The 14,541-nt window shown below is 33.2% G+C and overlaps 3 protein-coding genes across 3 annotated transcripts; all 3 read right to left on the reverse strand.

Moving 5' to 3' along the window:
* Window positions 1-801: 801 nt before the first annotated feature.
* On the reverse strand, window positions 802-7,105 carry LOC128397178 (ATP-binding cassette sub-family D member 2-like). The gene is given in 6 exon segments (XM_053357864.1): window positions 802-1,842; window positions 3,166-3,542; window positions 3,731-3,991; window positions 4,055-4,977; window positions 4,980-5,596; window positions 6,555-7,105. Coding segments are annotated over 5 exon segments (2,505 nt in total). The 5' UTR covers window positions 5,491-5,596; window positions 6,555-7,105; the 3' UTR covers window positions 802-1,409.
* An 892-nt stretch (window positions 7,106-7,997) lies between these two features.
* On the reverse strand, window positions 7,998-10,869 carry LOC128397182 (ras association domain-containing protein 8-like). Its single transcript, XM_053357868.1, has 5 exons — window positions 10,053-10,869; window positions 9,387-9,971; window positions 9,189-9,301; window positions 8,903-9,111; window positions 7,998-8,837 (listed from the first exon to the last, which is right to left on the reverse strand). Exons 1-5 carry the CDS (start codon window positions 10,771-10,773, stop codon window positions 8,720-8,722), a joined length of 1,746 nt encoding a protein of 581 aa, XP_053213843.1. The 5' UTR covers window positions 10,774-10,869; the 3' UTR covers window positions 7,998-8,719.
* A 101-nt stretch (window positions 10,870-10,970) lies between these two features.
* Window positions 10,971-14,396, reverse strand: LOC128397177 (exocyst complex component 2-like). Its single transcript, XM_053357863.1, is given in 2 exon segments — window positions 10,971-13,630; window positions 13,633-14,396. Coding segments are annotated over 2 exon segments (2,754 nt in total). The 5' UTR covers window positions 14,024-14,396; the 3' UTR covers window positions 10,971-11,267.
* Between the last annotated feature and the right edge of the window lie 145 nt (window positions 14,397-14,541).

Genomic DNA, 14,541 nt, shown 5'->3' on the forward strand with positions numbered 1-14,541 from the left:
GTAATCATTTGATTAGATAATTTATTCAATGGCTTCTGATTTTGATTCTGGACATTTTGACAACATGATTGTGTGCATGTTGAACTGGTCAGTTTACTTTGATTCTTTGGTCCAGTTTCAATTCCTGATCGGTCATTTACCATTTTCTCATGGATTTCATCATATTCCTCTTTACGACTTTTCTCAATCATGTCACAAATTATTTGACTGATTAACAATCTACCCTGTATAATACACCGTTTAATCCGTTCAACCGCAAATCGATTACCGGTCAGTATTGGACGCAGGTCTTTCCCAATCTCCTCGATGATCCCTAATAGTTGATCATAATAATCAACTTGCCGATTCTCAGGTAACTTTTTCTGCATCCATGAAAGTGCCTGATAACTTGGGTACATTGGCACATTGGTGGGTATTGGCACCATTGTCGGCAGGCCACCTTCAAGAAATGACGGAGCAAACAAATTGAATACATTTGACCTTTGGTTGGTCACTTTAGTAGCTGGACATTTGTCAATCAAATTATTTTCACTTTTCACCTTTGAAACTTTTGGTTCACTCAAAAATTTAGATTCACTTTTCCGCTTAATTGTTTCACCATCAGACTCTGATTTAATTTTCCTTTTCACTAAATCCATAACAATTAAGTTGATTATCAAACAAATCAAACAGACAATCAATTATTACTACAGACAAATAGTTACAATTTGATTAACCTTAGTAAATTGCTCAATTGTTACCCTTTCAAATCATTGGTTAATCATCATTGAGATGACTAATAATCAATAGCCAATGATCAAGTTTACTCTTGATGTTGATTTAATTACTACTCTACAATCAGTTGATTACATAATTTTTGGTCATTTTTACCGCGAAAATTGTTTAATTTGATTTTAATTACAAAGAGGTAGGAAATATAATATAAAATTGGGATTATCTTGAAAGGATTAGGTCATTTGGTTGTTTCATATTTATATATAAAAACAATTGATGATTTTAAATTGTTTGTTTGATTTAAAATTAAAAAAAAAGAATCTGGAGAAAATAAATTGTTACAATCAATCACAATCAGAATATATCAACATGGAAAAAAATTGTTGATTTAAATTTTTCGGATCTCATCAAGTTGCTTAATTGTTGATCTACTGATTATATAATTGGAAAGTATAAGTTGAGAAAAAGTAAAATCCTATTTTTCTTGTATCACAGTAATTGCTGGTTAATTGTTGCTAATTGTTTTGGTGACAACAATCATTGCAACATCAATCGGATTAATTAGAGTCCAAATCTTTTGTGATCATTTTTTGGTAATGAGCTTCAATTTTATCCAAGCAAAGATTAACATGTTCACCTCGAACTTTAATTGTCTTCTCATTGATCTTGATTCTAATCAAGTTTCGTTCATCAATTCAATCACTTTCATTCTGTGATTGAAAATCAGATAGATCGTTCATCTCATCGGATTTAGGTGATTCAGATCTTCCCTCCTCATCGGTTGAACCTGAAGTGGTACTTTTATCTCGAGTTAGAACATCAGAATTTTCACCAAGAATCGAGCAAAGTTCAACTAATCGCCGTTGAATTTTAGGGACACCGTCCAGTTGCTCTTCGAGCTTTTGTTTCTCATCTCGTAAAGACAATCGAGTATTGGTGTCCAATGGTTCTAATCGCCATCCACCAAGTCCGTCAAATTGCAATAGATGAGTATGAAATTTCCAGAGTGAAGGTCGATGGGTAATTGTGATTAAATTAATTCCGTAATCTTTAGTTAATTGGTACATTTTACTTTCGACGTCAATGGAAACAGCGCTGGTACATTCGTCTAACAGAGCAAATTTGGGTCTGTAAAAGAAAATTGAAAAGTGATTAGTTAATTGTTGTTAAAACTTCTACATTGTTTCATCTTGTTGATCAACAATCAATTTAAATTACGTATATACAAAGGTGAGTCAATTAGGTTGATCATTGGGTTGAATAGTTTTGCCAACTTGTTGATTAGTATCAATGAAAAAGTGACTTTAATTAATTGCTATTATCCCTTCAAATTAAGGCTAATTTCATAAAAAATATTAATCATCACGTAACAATTGATTGTAAAAAATGTTTAATTAGTTCAAGATTGGGTGAATCAAGTATATAATCAATGAACTGTTAAAAATGACTGATCAAGTTAAATTGTTTACGATGGTGAATAATGATTTAAACTGATCAGTAGCTCAATTAATTAGCTTGAAAGAGACTGAAAAAGTTTCCAATTTGTTAACAATCAGTCAATCACAGAGATCGTTGATTTCTAGATTGAGAAAAAGGTTAACATTTGATTTGCTTTAATTGTTATTTCCTGATTAATGATAATCATCGGATAAGACACTTGAAAAGTACTGAATAACTGGTTTTGATTAAATTGTTCCTGACAATCAATTGATTTGCGAAACTTCATCTTGGTTGAGTGATCAAAACAATCATGATTGTTGTGAAAAAAAAGAAGTGATTAACTGAACTTGAGTAAAATCTTAATGATTTAAACACTAATTGTTGTAGGGAAAAACAATTGTACCAGTAATTGAGAAACTACAAAGTATCACAATTAACACACACAACTCGTTAATTGTTACGATCAATACAAAGGATTTTAATGGTTTTTGTTTCCCTACGACAAAACTGTTAGTTAATAAATCAAAATTGACCAAAAAAATGTCAAATTAATTTTTACTATCAAATAATTTAACCTTCATTTTGATTGTTGTAACTATAATTAAGTGAACCGGGAAAAAATCAGGCAACATTTGGATACAAGGGCTAACAATTTAAAAGTAATTAAGTTGGAGTAGTTGATTGCAGGGTAAGTGAAGATTATCAAATTGTAAAGAGGAAAATGAAATTAACTTTTTGAAAACTAATTTAATTGTAGAGAAAACAATTAGAATTAATCATTTGAACTAAACGTTACAATCAATCTCTCAGAAATTCCGATTACAATGTGTCAATAATGATTAATCAATTCTGATTAACTGATTGTGATCTTTTTTTCCTCTCTCCTTGTCAATCGATACAAAGAATCAAATCTTTCTCAACAAACATTTACACTCGTTTTTCGAGCGCTTTCTTGATTTAAATTGATTTTCTATCGGCACAATTAACTGATTGTTCAAATTTTCACTTTACCTGTGATAAAATAATCTTGCGACTCCGATTCGTTGTTTCTCCCCACCAGATAGAGTATCTTTCCAATCTGCTCTTCGATCCCAACCTTCATCTTTTCGTATTAAGTAATCGAGATGAACTTGATTTAAAATCTTTTCTAAATCTAAATCAGTGATCCCTTTTTGTAACATTTCTTGAGCGCAATCGGGATAAATGACCTGATCACGAAGAGTACCAAGTGACATGTATGGACGCTGAGGAATATAAAACATTTCCTTGGTCGAGGGTCGATACAATTTACCACCAAATATTGGCCAAAGACCGGCAAGTATACGGAATAATGAACTTTTACCACATCCATTTGGTCCAGTAATCAATAGATGCATATCTCGAGTCATCTAATAACAATTAAGAAATCAATTGATAACAATTACTATTTATGATCATGACCGTAAAATGTACTCAAATTGATTGTTATCTATTAATGAGAATAACAAACTCATTGAGAGAGAGAGTGAGAGATAACAATTAGTTGTAACATTGAAGTGTATTGACGAATAACGTTGATTGTTGTAATTAACTTTACCTTGAATGACAATTTGGGAACAATAACATCGTAATTCGGAGTGATGACAGGTACATCAACGAGTTCGATAAAATCTTCGACAACGATCACTTGTCCTTTTTGAGCTAAAATTCCCTCGGCGGTGAAACAAACGTCCGGAGGAAGAGCCCCTCGTCTCTTTGACGATTCAGTTCCGGCCTTTTTATACTTCCCCTGACTGACCTCTTCGAAAACGGTAAACATTCTGGCCACACGTTTGGTATATCCAGTTAACTCAATTAGCTGAATGGGAAAAATTCATTTAGAATGTATAATTAGAAAAGAGAGAGAGAGAGTTGAACTTACTTCTTTATATGAAGACATTAATCTTTCAGCGGCATCACCGCCGGCGATTAGAATATTTTTCGCTGTGGTCATATATTGGGTTCTCTCACTAATATCCTCTTGAATATCATAACTTGTGCTCTCTGAGGTTGATTGAACACCATTCTCTTGACTATATGAGCTTCCCTTTCCGGTCATCACAGGTATCGCAATGTTGACCATTCCAAGGGCACTCCAAACGTATTTCATCAAAAATTGTTCAAACATAATGTACCAAAGTCTTTGATTATATATCACATTCATTTGCTGGGCTAAAGCTTTGTAAGCTCTTTGGACAACATTCAGCTCGATCTGATGTCCACCATAAAAAGCGATCTCTTCGGCATTGGAAATCACTCTTGCATGGACCGAACGGAGGAAACCTTTTCTCCGGGCTTCCTCCGACACAAGAGACCCAAATTTAGGTGAGATCCACCTTAATATTCCGTGGGTTGATATGATGGCCACTGCATTCATTAACTGACCATAACCTCCATATCGACCATATGAGCCCATTTGTCGTGACATTTTAAGCAGAGTATAAGTTATCAGGAATAGGTCAAGTAACGGTTTGGTGACACTCGAGTAAAGGTGAGCACAATGTTGACTGAAACTAATTATATCGTCGGTTAAACAGTGATCTGGATTTTCGAGTCGACCATCCAAATTAGAGACAGCGTAATATGTTTGATTCTTAAAGTACAATTCATAACCATAACGAACTAAACGAGTACGAAAAGCGAGAGCAAGTTGATTTTCCAGAAAACGAATTGAACTATTGATAAATGTCGCGGGGACAGCGATTAAAAGCCATTTGGTCAACATTGATGCGAAATTGACAACATCCCGACGAACGATGTACTTGACCACTTGACCTTCCAAATTGGCCACAAAAATAGACAAAAGGTTCGGGAGACCAGAGACATTGTGTGAAGTAAAAGTAAGGCCACTTCAACGGTTCTTATACCGGGAACCATGATACGAATTAATTTAACTAATTGTATGATAAATGTAACATTAAATCCAGTTAGAGTTTGAAACTGTCTTAAACTTTTAACAATTGTGTCGATAACAAAGTCCATAATTGTACCATCGCGAATGCCAAAATTAGTATAATCCTCTGTGGGCTTAGATGAATTGCAATTTGATTTACTGGCCGATCGAGTGCTAATTGAATTAAGTAAATCTTGATCTTTAACGGGCTCTCCTTTATCATTGAAACTATCGAGTCCGGTGATCTTTTCCTGGATCGAAGTGGCCTTATCCTGACACGACGAGATTATCTTAACGACCACTGGAGTACCGAATTTGTAAAAATACAAAGCGAACACTAATCCAGAAGCGACTCGAGTGAATTGATGATGAGGAATCGCGTGAGTGTCACTGAATTCCCGTAATTTTGATAAAACGGCGGACATGATGATCTAAATAGCTGATTAAATGGTGAGCCGATGATAAAGATGAACCAAATTGTAGGGATAAATTGATGTAACGATGGTAACTAATGATCGGCTAAATTTAGAGCTGGAAAAAATTAAGAATCAAATTAGTTTTATATATTAACAATTAACAGGTTTTCACTTTAACCAAATAAGATTATCAAGTCTAACGAGTGTTAGTTTGCAATTAGAGTGAAAAAAAAGAGTTACCAATCAACAGTAATTGTGTTGGATTAACATTAGATGATTAAGATTATACAAGAGATTTAATTAGTTGATTGTGATTGTAAACATTGAGGGAAACATGTGATTATCTTGATAGATAAAAACAATGGGTTGAAATTGATTGGAAATCATCATTACTATTTCTAAACAAATTAAGGGCTAATTGTTTCTGGATGGAAAAGGTTAATTAAAATGGAAACAATTAATGATAATCAACAGAAATGAGCAACGATTTGATAGTTTACTTGTATTTGGGTTAAAAGACGGGAAAAGAGGAGACATAAACTTGATCGTTATTTATACAATTGTTGAATTATATTCATTAACCAGATTTGATTAAATCAACTGAGTAGTCTAAATAGTCAATCAAATGATAATCGTTCATCCGAAAACAGTTTACCTTTAGAAAGACAATAAAAATTAAACGATTGATGATAAACCCAAAGTCTCAGCTGATTAACTGGTTAATCAGTTGAGTTATTAACTGAGATCGTCACAGAATAACAGTAATCTCAATACGTTTAGATGTAAACAGTTAGTGAAAGTTAATTGATTATTGGAAATAAATTGTAACACAGTTGAAATTAATTGTTGAATTGTTGGGCTAAAATGTGAGCAATTAATGAAAGGAAAGAATCAACTTTAAATCCGATAAACAAACATCTCAACACTTGAGTTGATCACTTGAAGGCACAAAGAGTTGCAATGTTAACACATGGGAATTGGGGTGACGCCTTTTAACTGAACACAAGATTAACCATATTATTGGATTAAAATGAATTAAATCAAATAGATTAACAGGATAATAAGGAAATTACCATAATTTAATAATCCGTATATTGGCTCAGGTGAGTGAACAATAAAGACACGAAAAGGGTTACGTTGCAAACGTCAATCCGAACATGAAATTTTGAGAAACAATCGATTTGAAATATAAATGGAAAATATTGGAAAAAAAATTGAAGAGAATCACAATCAAGAGAATTAACAATTTAACCAATTGTTGAAATTAATTGTTGATTGGCAAGATGGCGATGGCGATGGCAATGGTGGTGGAATAACAAAAATACAAAACAAAATGTTGATTATGTTTAAAAATATCAAAAAGTTACAATAATAGTAAGTGAAATGTTGTCGAGACTTTGATTTGGGTTGTTTATTATTGTAACTAAACAGGTTTGACAAGATGATGAAGATGAAGATGAGGATGAAGATGATGAAGATGATGAGGTAAATAATGGAAAGAAAAAAGAAAGATGATTCTGGTGTATCAGTTAATTCCTAACTGTGTTACATGAATGGTGACGCAAACACGATTCCACACCGATTGATCTCAATTAAGCCTCATCTGATTGTTGTTTAGTTGATTGGTTGTTTGTATCAACTATTTACTAATCATTACGAAGCTCAGTTGAGTATTAGTTGTCGTTTTTACGATCACTTGGTGAAATCACAATCGTCGTGATTTGATTGAACATTTCACTCGAATTTGAATTTTACCTCAATAAGAGTGAAGTTAATGATCTTAACAAGGTTTAATTTCGGTTCATTTTAAGGTTAATTGTTATACTAATTGTCTAAGAGGTTCTCATTTCTATGTGATCTCTCATATTTTTGATTACCTTTAATTGCTACAATTTTATGTAACTTTTATTTCCTTGATTAGATGTCATTTGTGGGATTTTCGGCGTTTTAATCAGTAAAGATAATCAACTCTCTATGAAAATGATTGATTAATTTACCAAAAGTTAATCAAAATTAATTGTCTTTTCTCATGTGACATTTACTGATTTGTCAATTTTATTTTTACAATTAAAGGTCAATCTTTGCTGGAATAGTTTTTGATTGTTGATTGGAATCATATTCAATCATGATTAGGTTAAGATCAATTGAACAACGAAAACAACTTAAGGTAATTCAATACGAAAGGGAATTTAATTGCTCAATAAATAGTGAGAGTAATTTAGGTAACAACAGTTGGTCTCATTGATAAATTGCTCCTGATTGTTAACTAGATTTAAAGATAATTGTGATCGGAAAACTGGTTTAACAGGAAAATTATGTCTACCAATTGGACACAAAGTTTTGGTCAATTTTAAGTTCACTTATTAAGTAGAGGTCAAGATGACCCACCCATTAATAGATTGTAGTGATTAGTCCTCATCGAATTACAATTAATTGTAAACAAATTTATGTTTGCAGTGATTGTGAGAATCTCTTAATGAGATTCCAACGGTGTATGAAATCAATTTCAATTACAATTGAGAATTAATAGAATTTAATTTTCTAGTTAATTATTGTTTGATTGGTGAGGTGATTTATAAATGGGTTTTTGTGGAGTTATAAATATTAATAGATTGTCAATCAATCAGTGAAATTGCTTTCGTTGTGATCAAAGTGTTAATTTGATTGTTTGGTGATACACGAAATGATTAACATGATTTTGTCTCTATTTTTATAAGTTAATGACTGTGATTGTCAGTGGATGGGTTTAGAGGTGAAAGAGATTTGGAAAAGAAATGGAAAAAGGTTAAACCGCAATTAGTGGTAACTAGATTTGATTAAAATTAATTGTCTAGAATATATCACATGATTCAATTTGATAAACTGAATCAGCTATTGTTAGTCTAACGCTGGAAGAAAAAGTTAATTGTGAACAAATTGATTAAAACAAAATTAAGGTGAATTCTATGTGCAAAAGATATTGTAAGTAGTTAATTAACAAAGAGAAACCTTTGGTTAGTGTATAAAAAGAGCCTCATCATTATTGTCTATGTTTATAAAGAAATCGAAAATGATTAAAATTAATTATTAGAGCTGAGGTAAATTAGAAAGGGCTCAATTGTTGTGGGTAAGGTGGAAATGGTCAATTTGATGAAAGGTTTAACTTTGGACGGAGAAGGCTAATTAATTTAGCAGAATTTTAAATTTCTTTGTCTTTGGAAGATATTAAATTGGATAACTTGAAAACGGAGGTAAACATTTAAACCCAAACTCCGTGAGGATTTTTACTGGTTGCAACGGCGTTTTTCAATTCTCGTGGTGGGACAAACATTTTCCTTGTGCTTCCGGGTCTTTGTTGTTTGGCTTGGAATGAATTTCTATTGATTGGAAATAAGGAGGTGATTAGTTTCGATGGATTGTCAAATATGATTGTCGTATTTACCTTGCATCTGGATTAATTATTACATGACTTTGAGAAGTCTTCATTTGTGGATTGTTTTTGGAAAAAAGTTCATCTCTAGGCAGTAAATTGAGCCCCTGAAGATTAGTTTCCTTAAGATCATGAAGAATTTTTTCTATCTTTTTTATTCGCTCTTTGAGCATCTCATCGGATTCTTTAAGTTCCGAGTCCACTATTCTGAATTGTTCGGACTGTATAAAATTTTAGAAATGAAAGAATTTAATTATTAAACAATAGATTAAATAGTCGCGAGGGAAAGTTTTATTACCTGACGTTCGAATTCCATTCTTTTCTCTTTGGTCATTTCTATCAGCTGAGCTTTTATTTTCTCTTCTTCCCTTCGCTTTAACATTTCTTCTTCTTCTTTTTGGAGATTGAGTTCTGTAAATAATAGTAATACAAAGGTAGTTGTATATTAGATTATGTTTGTGGTCGACTTTTCATGAGAATACCAAATTATACTTACGGTTGATTTGATCCATAAGATGTTCAATACTGTGACGACAATCAGTAATTTGATTCTCTATTTCGGACAACTGGACTCTTAACTTACTTTTATCTATTTCTACACCTCTATTTTCAATATAAAGTCTGACCATCTCTTCCTCTTCTTCTTCATTGGTTACATCGGAAACCATGTTGTTCATTGATTCTTGCCGAATGTCTAATGATCTTTCATTGATTCTTCGGTTTTCATTCATGACATCTTGTCGATTTGGTTGAACACTAGGAGATCGATATTTAGAGTCCCAATAGCTAACTGGTGATGTTATTTCAAGTATTTGGCGATTATTGGCATTCAGTGTATCTTTTTGTAAATTTGATAATTTGACATCCGATGATTTAGTTTCGTCTGGACGATAGATTTGCTTCGTTCTAGATTCCTCAGGGTTTCGACTAAGTTTGAGGGTCCTTTGGCTAACATCTTCATCTTCACAATTTGAACATCGATTGGTTTCTTTGGAACATTTGGATAAGCTTGGAGTTTCTTCCTTCGACCACTGGTGTCCATTAAGTCCAGATGCTTCCGGACCAGATTCTGAGACAGGATCTGAAATAGATTAGACAATAAAATTGTTAAAATTGCTGAGCTATTTGTTTGAAAAATAAGATAATAGGAAACGAGTTTTACCGGAAGGTGATGATCGCAACAATGCACTTTTAGTTATAGCTTCGTAATAAGGTGGTGGATGCTTTGGTCTTTTGAGAGCTTGATTGGTACCATAGTCCGATTCAACTTCAGTTGGAAGTTCCGGTGGCATAGAATTTTGGCTTAAGGGTGTTGAGGGAATTGATTTGTTGGGCGTATTGATCAACTTGTCTTCTTGGTGGTAAACATGTTTTTGTGATAAATAAGTTCCATAGTGATCATGATTTTCCACATTTAAATTGGTTGTTGGCATCAATTGTTTACCCTCAATTCGATTGTTTTGATTGACTCTGGTTGCAATAGAATTAGAATCATTTGACTGGTATTGTCTTGATTGTTGTTGTTGTTGTTGTTGCTGCTGTTGAAGTTGAAGTTGTTGTTGGATAATTTGATTTTGTAACTGTAAATGATTTGGATTAACGGAAGTAGGTAACTTGGCATTCATCTCATTCAAAGGTTGGTCACATCTTTTCATAATAAACATTACATCAGAAGCATAATCTCCCCATTGACTTAGTAATTTAATTGGATGTTCATTAGGATTCAAAAGTCTCTCATTGTTTCTCCATCTCTCAACCAAGATAAATTTACCAAATTGTTGTGTAGATTGAGCCAAACATAAAACGATATCTTTACATGTGGTTTCAAGAGTGACACCGGAAACAATTCGCTGAGCACCATCCAGATAAACTCGAAAATCCATGGCACAGTTAAAATAAAACAAAAAGAAATTAATTTTAACCAATTAACTAATCTAATTCACCATCAACAAAGAAATTGATTAAGAAAAACAACAAAGACAAACATAGAAAAAAAAAGAAAATTGTTTCTGCGCAAACTCAATAGAGAAAAATTTCGAGCGCCATCTATTGTCTTCCAATGAAAAAGTTCCATTAAAAGTTGATTAACTTAATTATAATTTAATTCACTTTTTAACATATACAAAAGATATTTATTCTTAAATAATAACTAAAGCCCAAGTAGGAAAATTTGGATTAGTATAATAAATGATGTGTAACAATGAGAAGCAGAGAAGAAGTAAAAATAAGGTTCATTTGTTTTTCTCCTCTTTGTGTTCCTTGTTTAATTTTCTTGAATTAAATCAGAAATTGTTTCTATTAGTTTTGTTTTCAATTGTTTTCATCTAGTTTTGTTTTCTTATTGAAGAAGATTGGATGTGAGATGGATCGGACAAATTCAAACAATAATCATCGTATTATCTGATGCCCATTTGAAGCATGATAATTGGAGTTGCATTGATGCTTTAAAACGATTTAAAATTCTAGAAATTAACTTTTGGTCGGTTGATGAAGTTACAGCTCTTAATCGTGATCGAGACATTTTCATTAGTTTATCGGTTTTCGGTGTCTCAAAATGTTCAGGATTAGAGAAAACATATTCCAATGCTGTTAAATCAACTTGTGCATGAACATTTCCAGCATCGGTTAGACGATCAGAAACTGATTGGAAAAGAGTCGCCGTTTCCTCTAATGTGGCCTCGATCACTTGACTGACCATTTTACGTACTAACGAAGGTGCAATTAGAAATATTTTCGCTTGAACTTCAATTATCAATCCAATCACGTCTTTAATATAATAGTTAACCTCCGAGGGTTTTGTTGTTCCAGTGTAACATTCAATTGCCACCGTGTACATTGAAGGTTTCAATGAATTGATTACTGAATCGCATTTGGAATCAACAAATGATGAGGAAAGTTTATTTTCCAGGTCTCGATATTTATTTTGGATAACTTTTATTACCATGGTCATGTCAGGGTAATTATACTTTTCGAAACTTTCATGTAATCGAGGCATCACTTGGTTTGTGGTGAAACTACAATTACATATGACGACTAGACATCGATCTTCCTCATCGATGGTTCGTTCTTTGTCACTTGGTGACGGAGGTGTAACGGGATTTTTGTAGGTTCGTTCCAATGTCAATAAAAAGGCTTGAAGTAGATTTTGAGCAAGTTGTTTCATTCGACCCTGAACATTGATCTTACTGAAAATGTCAATTTCTTCCGGTGTACTGGTTTGAAGTATATTTTCTCGAACAAGTTGTAATATTTCAACAACTTTCGCCTCAAATAGTAGGGGAAGTTGTGTTCGAGTACCTGACGAATCGTCTGAGATTATTTTCCATGTTTCTCTGGTGTAAAGTTGTTTTACCTCTTCGGCTGCTTGATTGAATAGAGATACCAATGAATGGACTCTAAGGTCACTGATTAATTGTTGAATAGGTTGATAAACGACTGGTTGAAGATCATTTTTGGTTAAATCTTTGTAAAAATTGCAACCAACTTGTAAACATCTTGGTAACCAGACAAAGAAACTTTCATCAGCGGCAGTTGCAGGCCAAGTTTCGTAATCTGGTCCTAGACTTATAATAGATCCTGGTAAAAGGGCACTTCGGATAAGATTTACAGCTAAAGTGATTGGCTTTTGAATCATTTCATTGTTGAAGGTAGTTTCTTTTGCTTCTAATTCTCGTTGTGACTCTTTGGTATTGAAATCGCAGTTTAAATAAGCTGTGCCAAGTTTGACCAGGTCGGCGAATGAAGTAGTAAAAAGAGCGGTTAACTCTTCAATGAATTGTATGATTGGTGGTCCTTGAACATCAGAATCTCCTTCGGACAAGAAATTGGGTGAATCTTTTGATATGATTTGTGGCAATTTAGACATCTCAACGTATTTACAATGACACTCTCTCATTTTTAACAACAGTGTATCCTTTATTTTCACTATTGAGTCCCAAGCGGGATTACCAGGAGCTTCCAAACTTAAAAGATATTGGATTAATTTCTTGATTTCATCGATGTTCCTATTTTCGTGATTTGTACATCCTTTATTTAACATCTCTTGTATCTTTCCTCTAAATTTGATGATTCTTTGCTCCACCTCAGAGAAAACTCTCTTGAAAACACAAACTTGAGTGTCAGCGAATCGGGATTTAGCTCGATTGTAATCGCTAATCAAAAGTTCGTATTCACCATTAGTTATGTTACGCTCAATTGTGGCTGGTAAGTTGAATAAAAATCGATAACGTTGTAAAACGTTCAATGCATTTCTGGTCGAATCAGCAAGATCCTTGCGAGCCAACACAGAATCGAAAATAATATGAGCCTCTGATAGAGATTTTTTGATAAGTTCTTCCACCTTGTATGTTAAATCTGATCCCATGTCTTGTTTGTGTTTCTTTAAATTAATGTGAACCGTTTTCAGTGCATCCAGACACTCGATAATGGCTAATACGTTTGGCTTGAGTAACTGTAATGGACCCAGACTAGATGTTGATGGACTTTTTTGATTAACTCGAGCCTTTAATCTCTCCAAACCTTCAACCAGATCGCTGAATGAAGCGTTACTATGATTTTCCAAGAGATACCAGGCTGGAATAAAGTCGTGAGAAAAGGCATTACCGAAACCTTTTTCACTTTTATCTTGACCAAGAGCTTCTGGAAAAAATTGGCGGACAACATTTTCTCCAAGAGCACTTTTAATGGCTTCAGTTCCTTCAGGTAATAATCCCAATGGATCAGATGAATAGAGTCCAGGGATGTTGTACTTCCTAAACCATGGCTTGTTTTACCAAGGGTGAAATAATCTTCTTCGTTAATCCAAACAGAACAATCTTTTGTTGGACTAACAATATCAGGTAAACCTCTAAATTGAACAGTACAAGTTCCAGTTCCTCCGGAGGCAGTTGTAATCACAACATCTCCTAATCCATCACACCTTCCACTTCTTGTTAATATTTTACTACTGCTTTTCCATTCGGCAAACATTAAACAATCAACACCACAAATTGTCAATTCAATTAGATCATCAGGATTACGGCCAAGATTTTCTCCTCTGACAATTATCTTTGTACCAGGAATCCCTTCCTTGGGTGAAAGGCCAGTTACCTTTGGCCGGAAATTTGATCGAGAGCCTTCAGATGAAACAGACATGATACTCGGAGAATCAGGGTCAAGTCAGGCTCAGAATTTGCAAGAGAAACACCGGTTTCAAAGGTAATCCAAACAATTGTAACAAATTTTAAGTATTTTGTGACCACAGTTGATTAAGAAATAAACACTAATCACCAATGAAAGGAGTTAAAAAGCAAATAATTATCAAAAACAATACACGCCTCAATTAGTGCACAGCTGATGGAAGAGGTTGTCGCCATCTACAAGGTAACATTCAATTGTCTAAACAATTAGAAACAAAGTCTAATAGCTTATAATTAACTAAAATCGATTAATTTTATCAACAATAAATAAAAATAATCTACTAATCAGCTAATTAATTGGACGATCATCATTGAGAAACTAATAAACAGAAAATATGAAAATCATCAAGTATCTTTATTTTTAGATCGAATCTCAATTTAAGGACTAAGATTAAAGAAGAAAAAATCTACTAGTTAATTAGTTGGGAAGAATTTTTGTTTTTAAGTGATTAAAATGAAATTGTCTTAGTAATT

The sequence above is a fragment of the Panonychus citri genome, unplaced genomic scaffold (genome assembly GCF_014898815.1).
Source record: "Panonychus citri isolate SS breed McGregor unplaced genomic scaffold, ASM1489881v1 Contig00028, whole genome shotgun sequence".
In the NCBI taxonomy this organism is placed as follows: domain Eukaryota; kingdom Metazoa; phylum Arthropoda; class Arachnida; order Trombidiformes; family Tetranychidae; genus Panonychus; species Panonychus citri.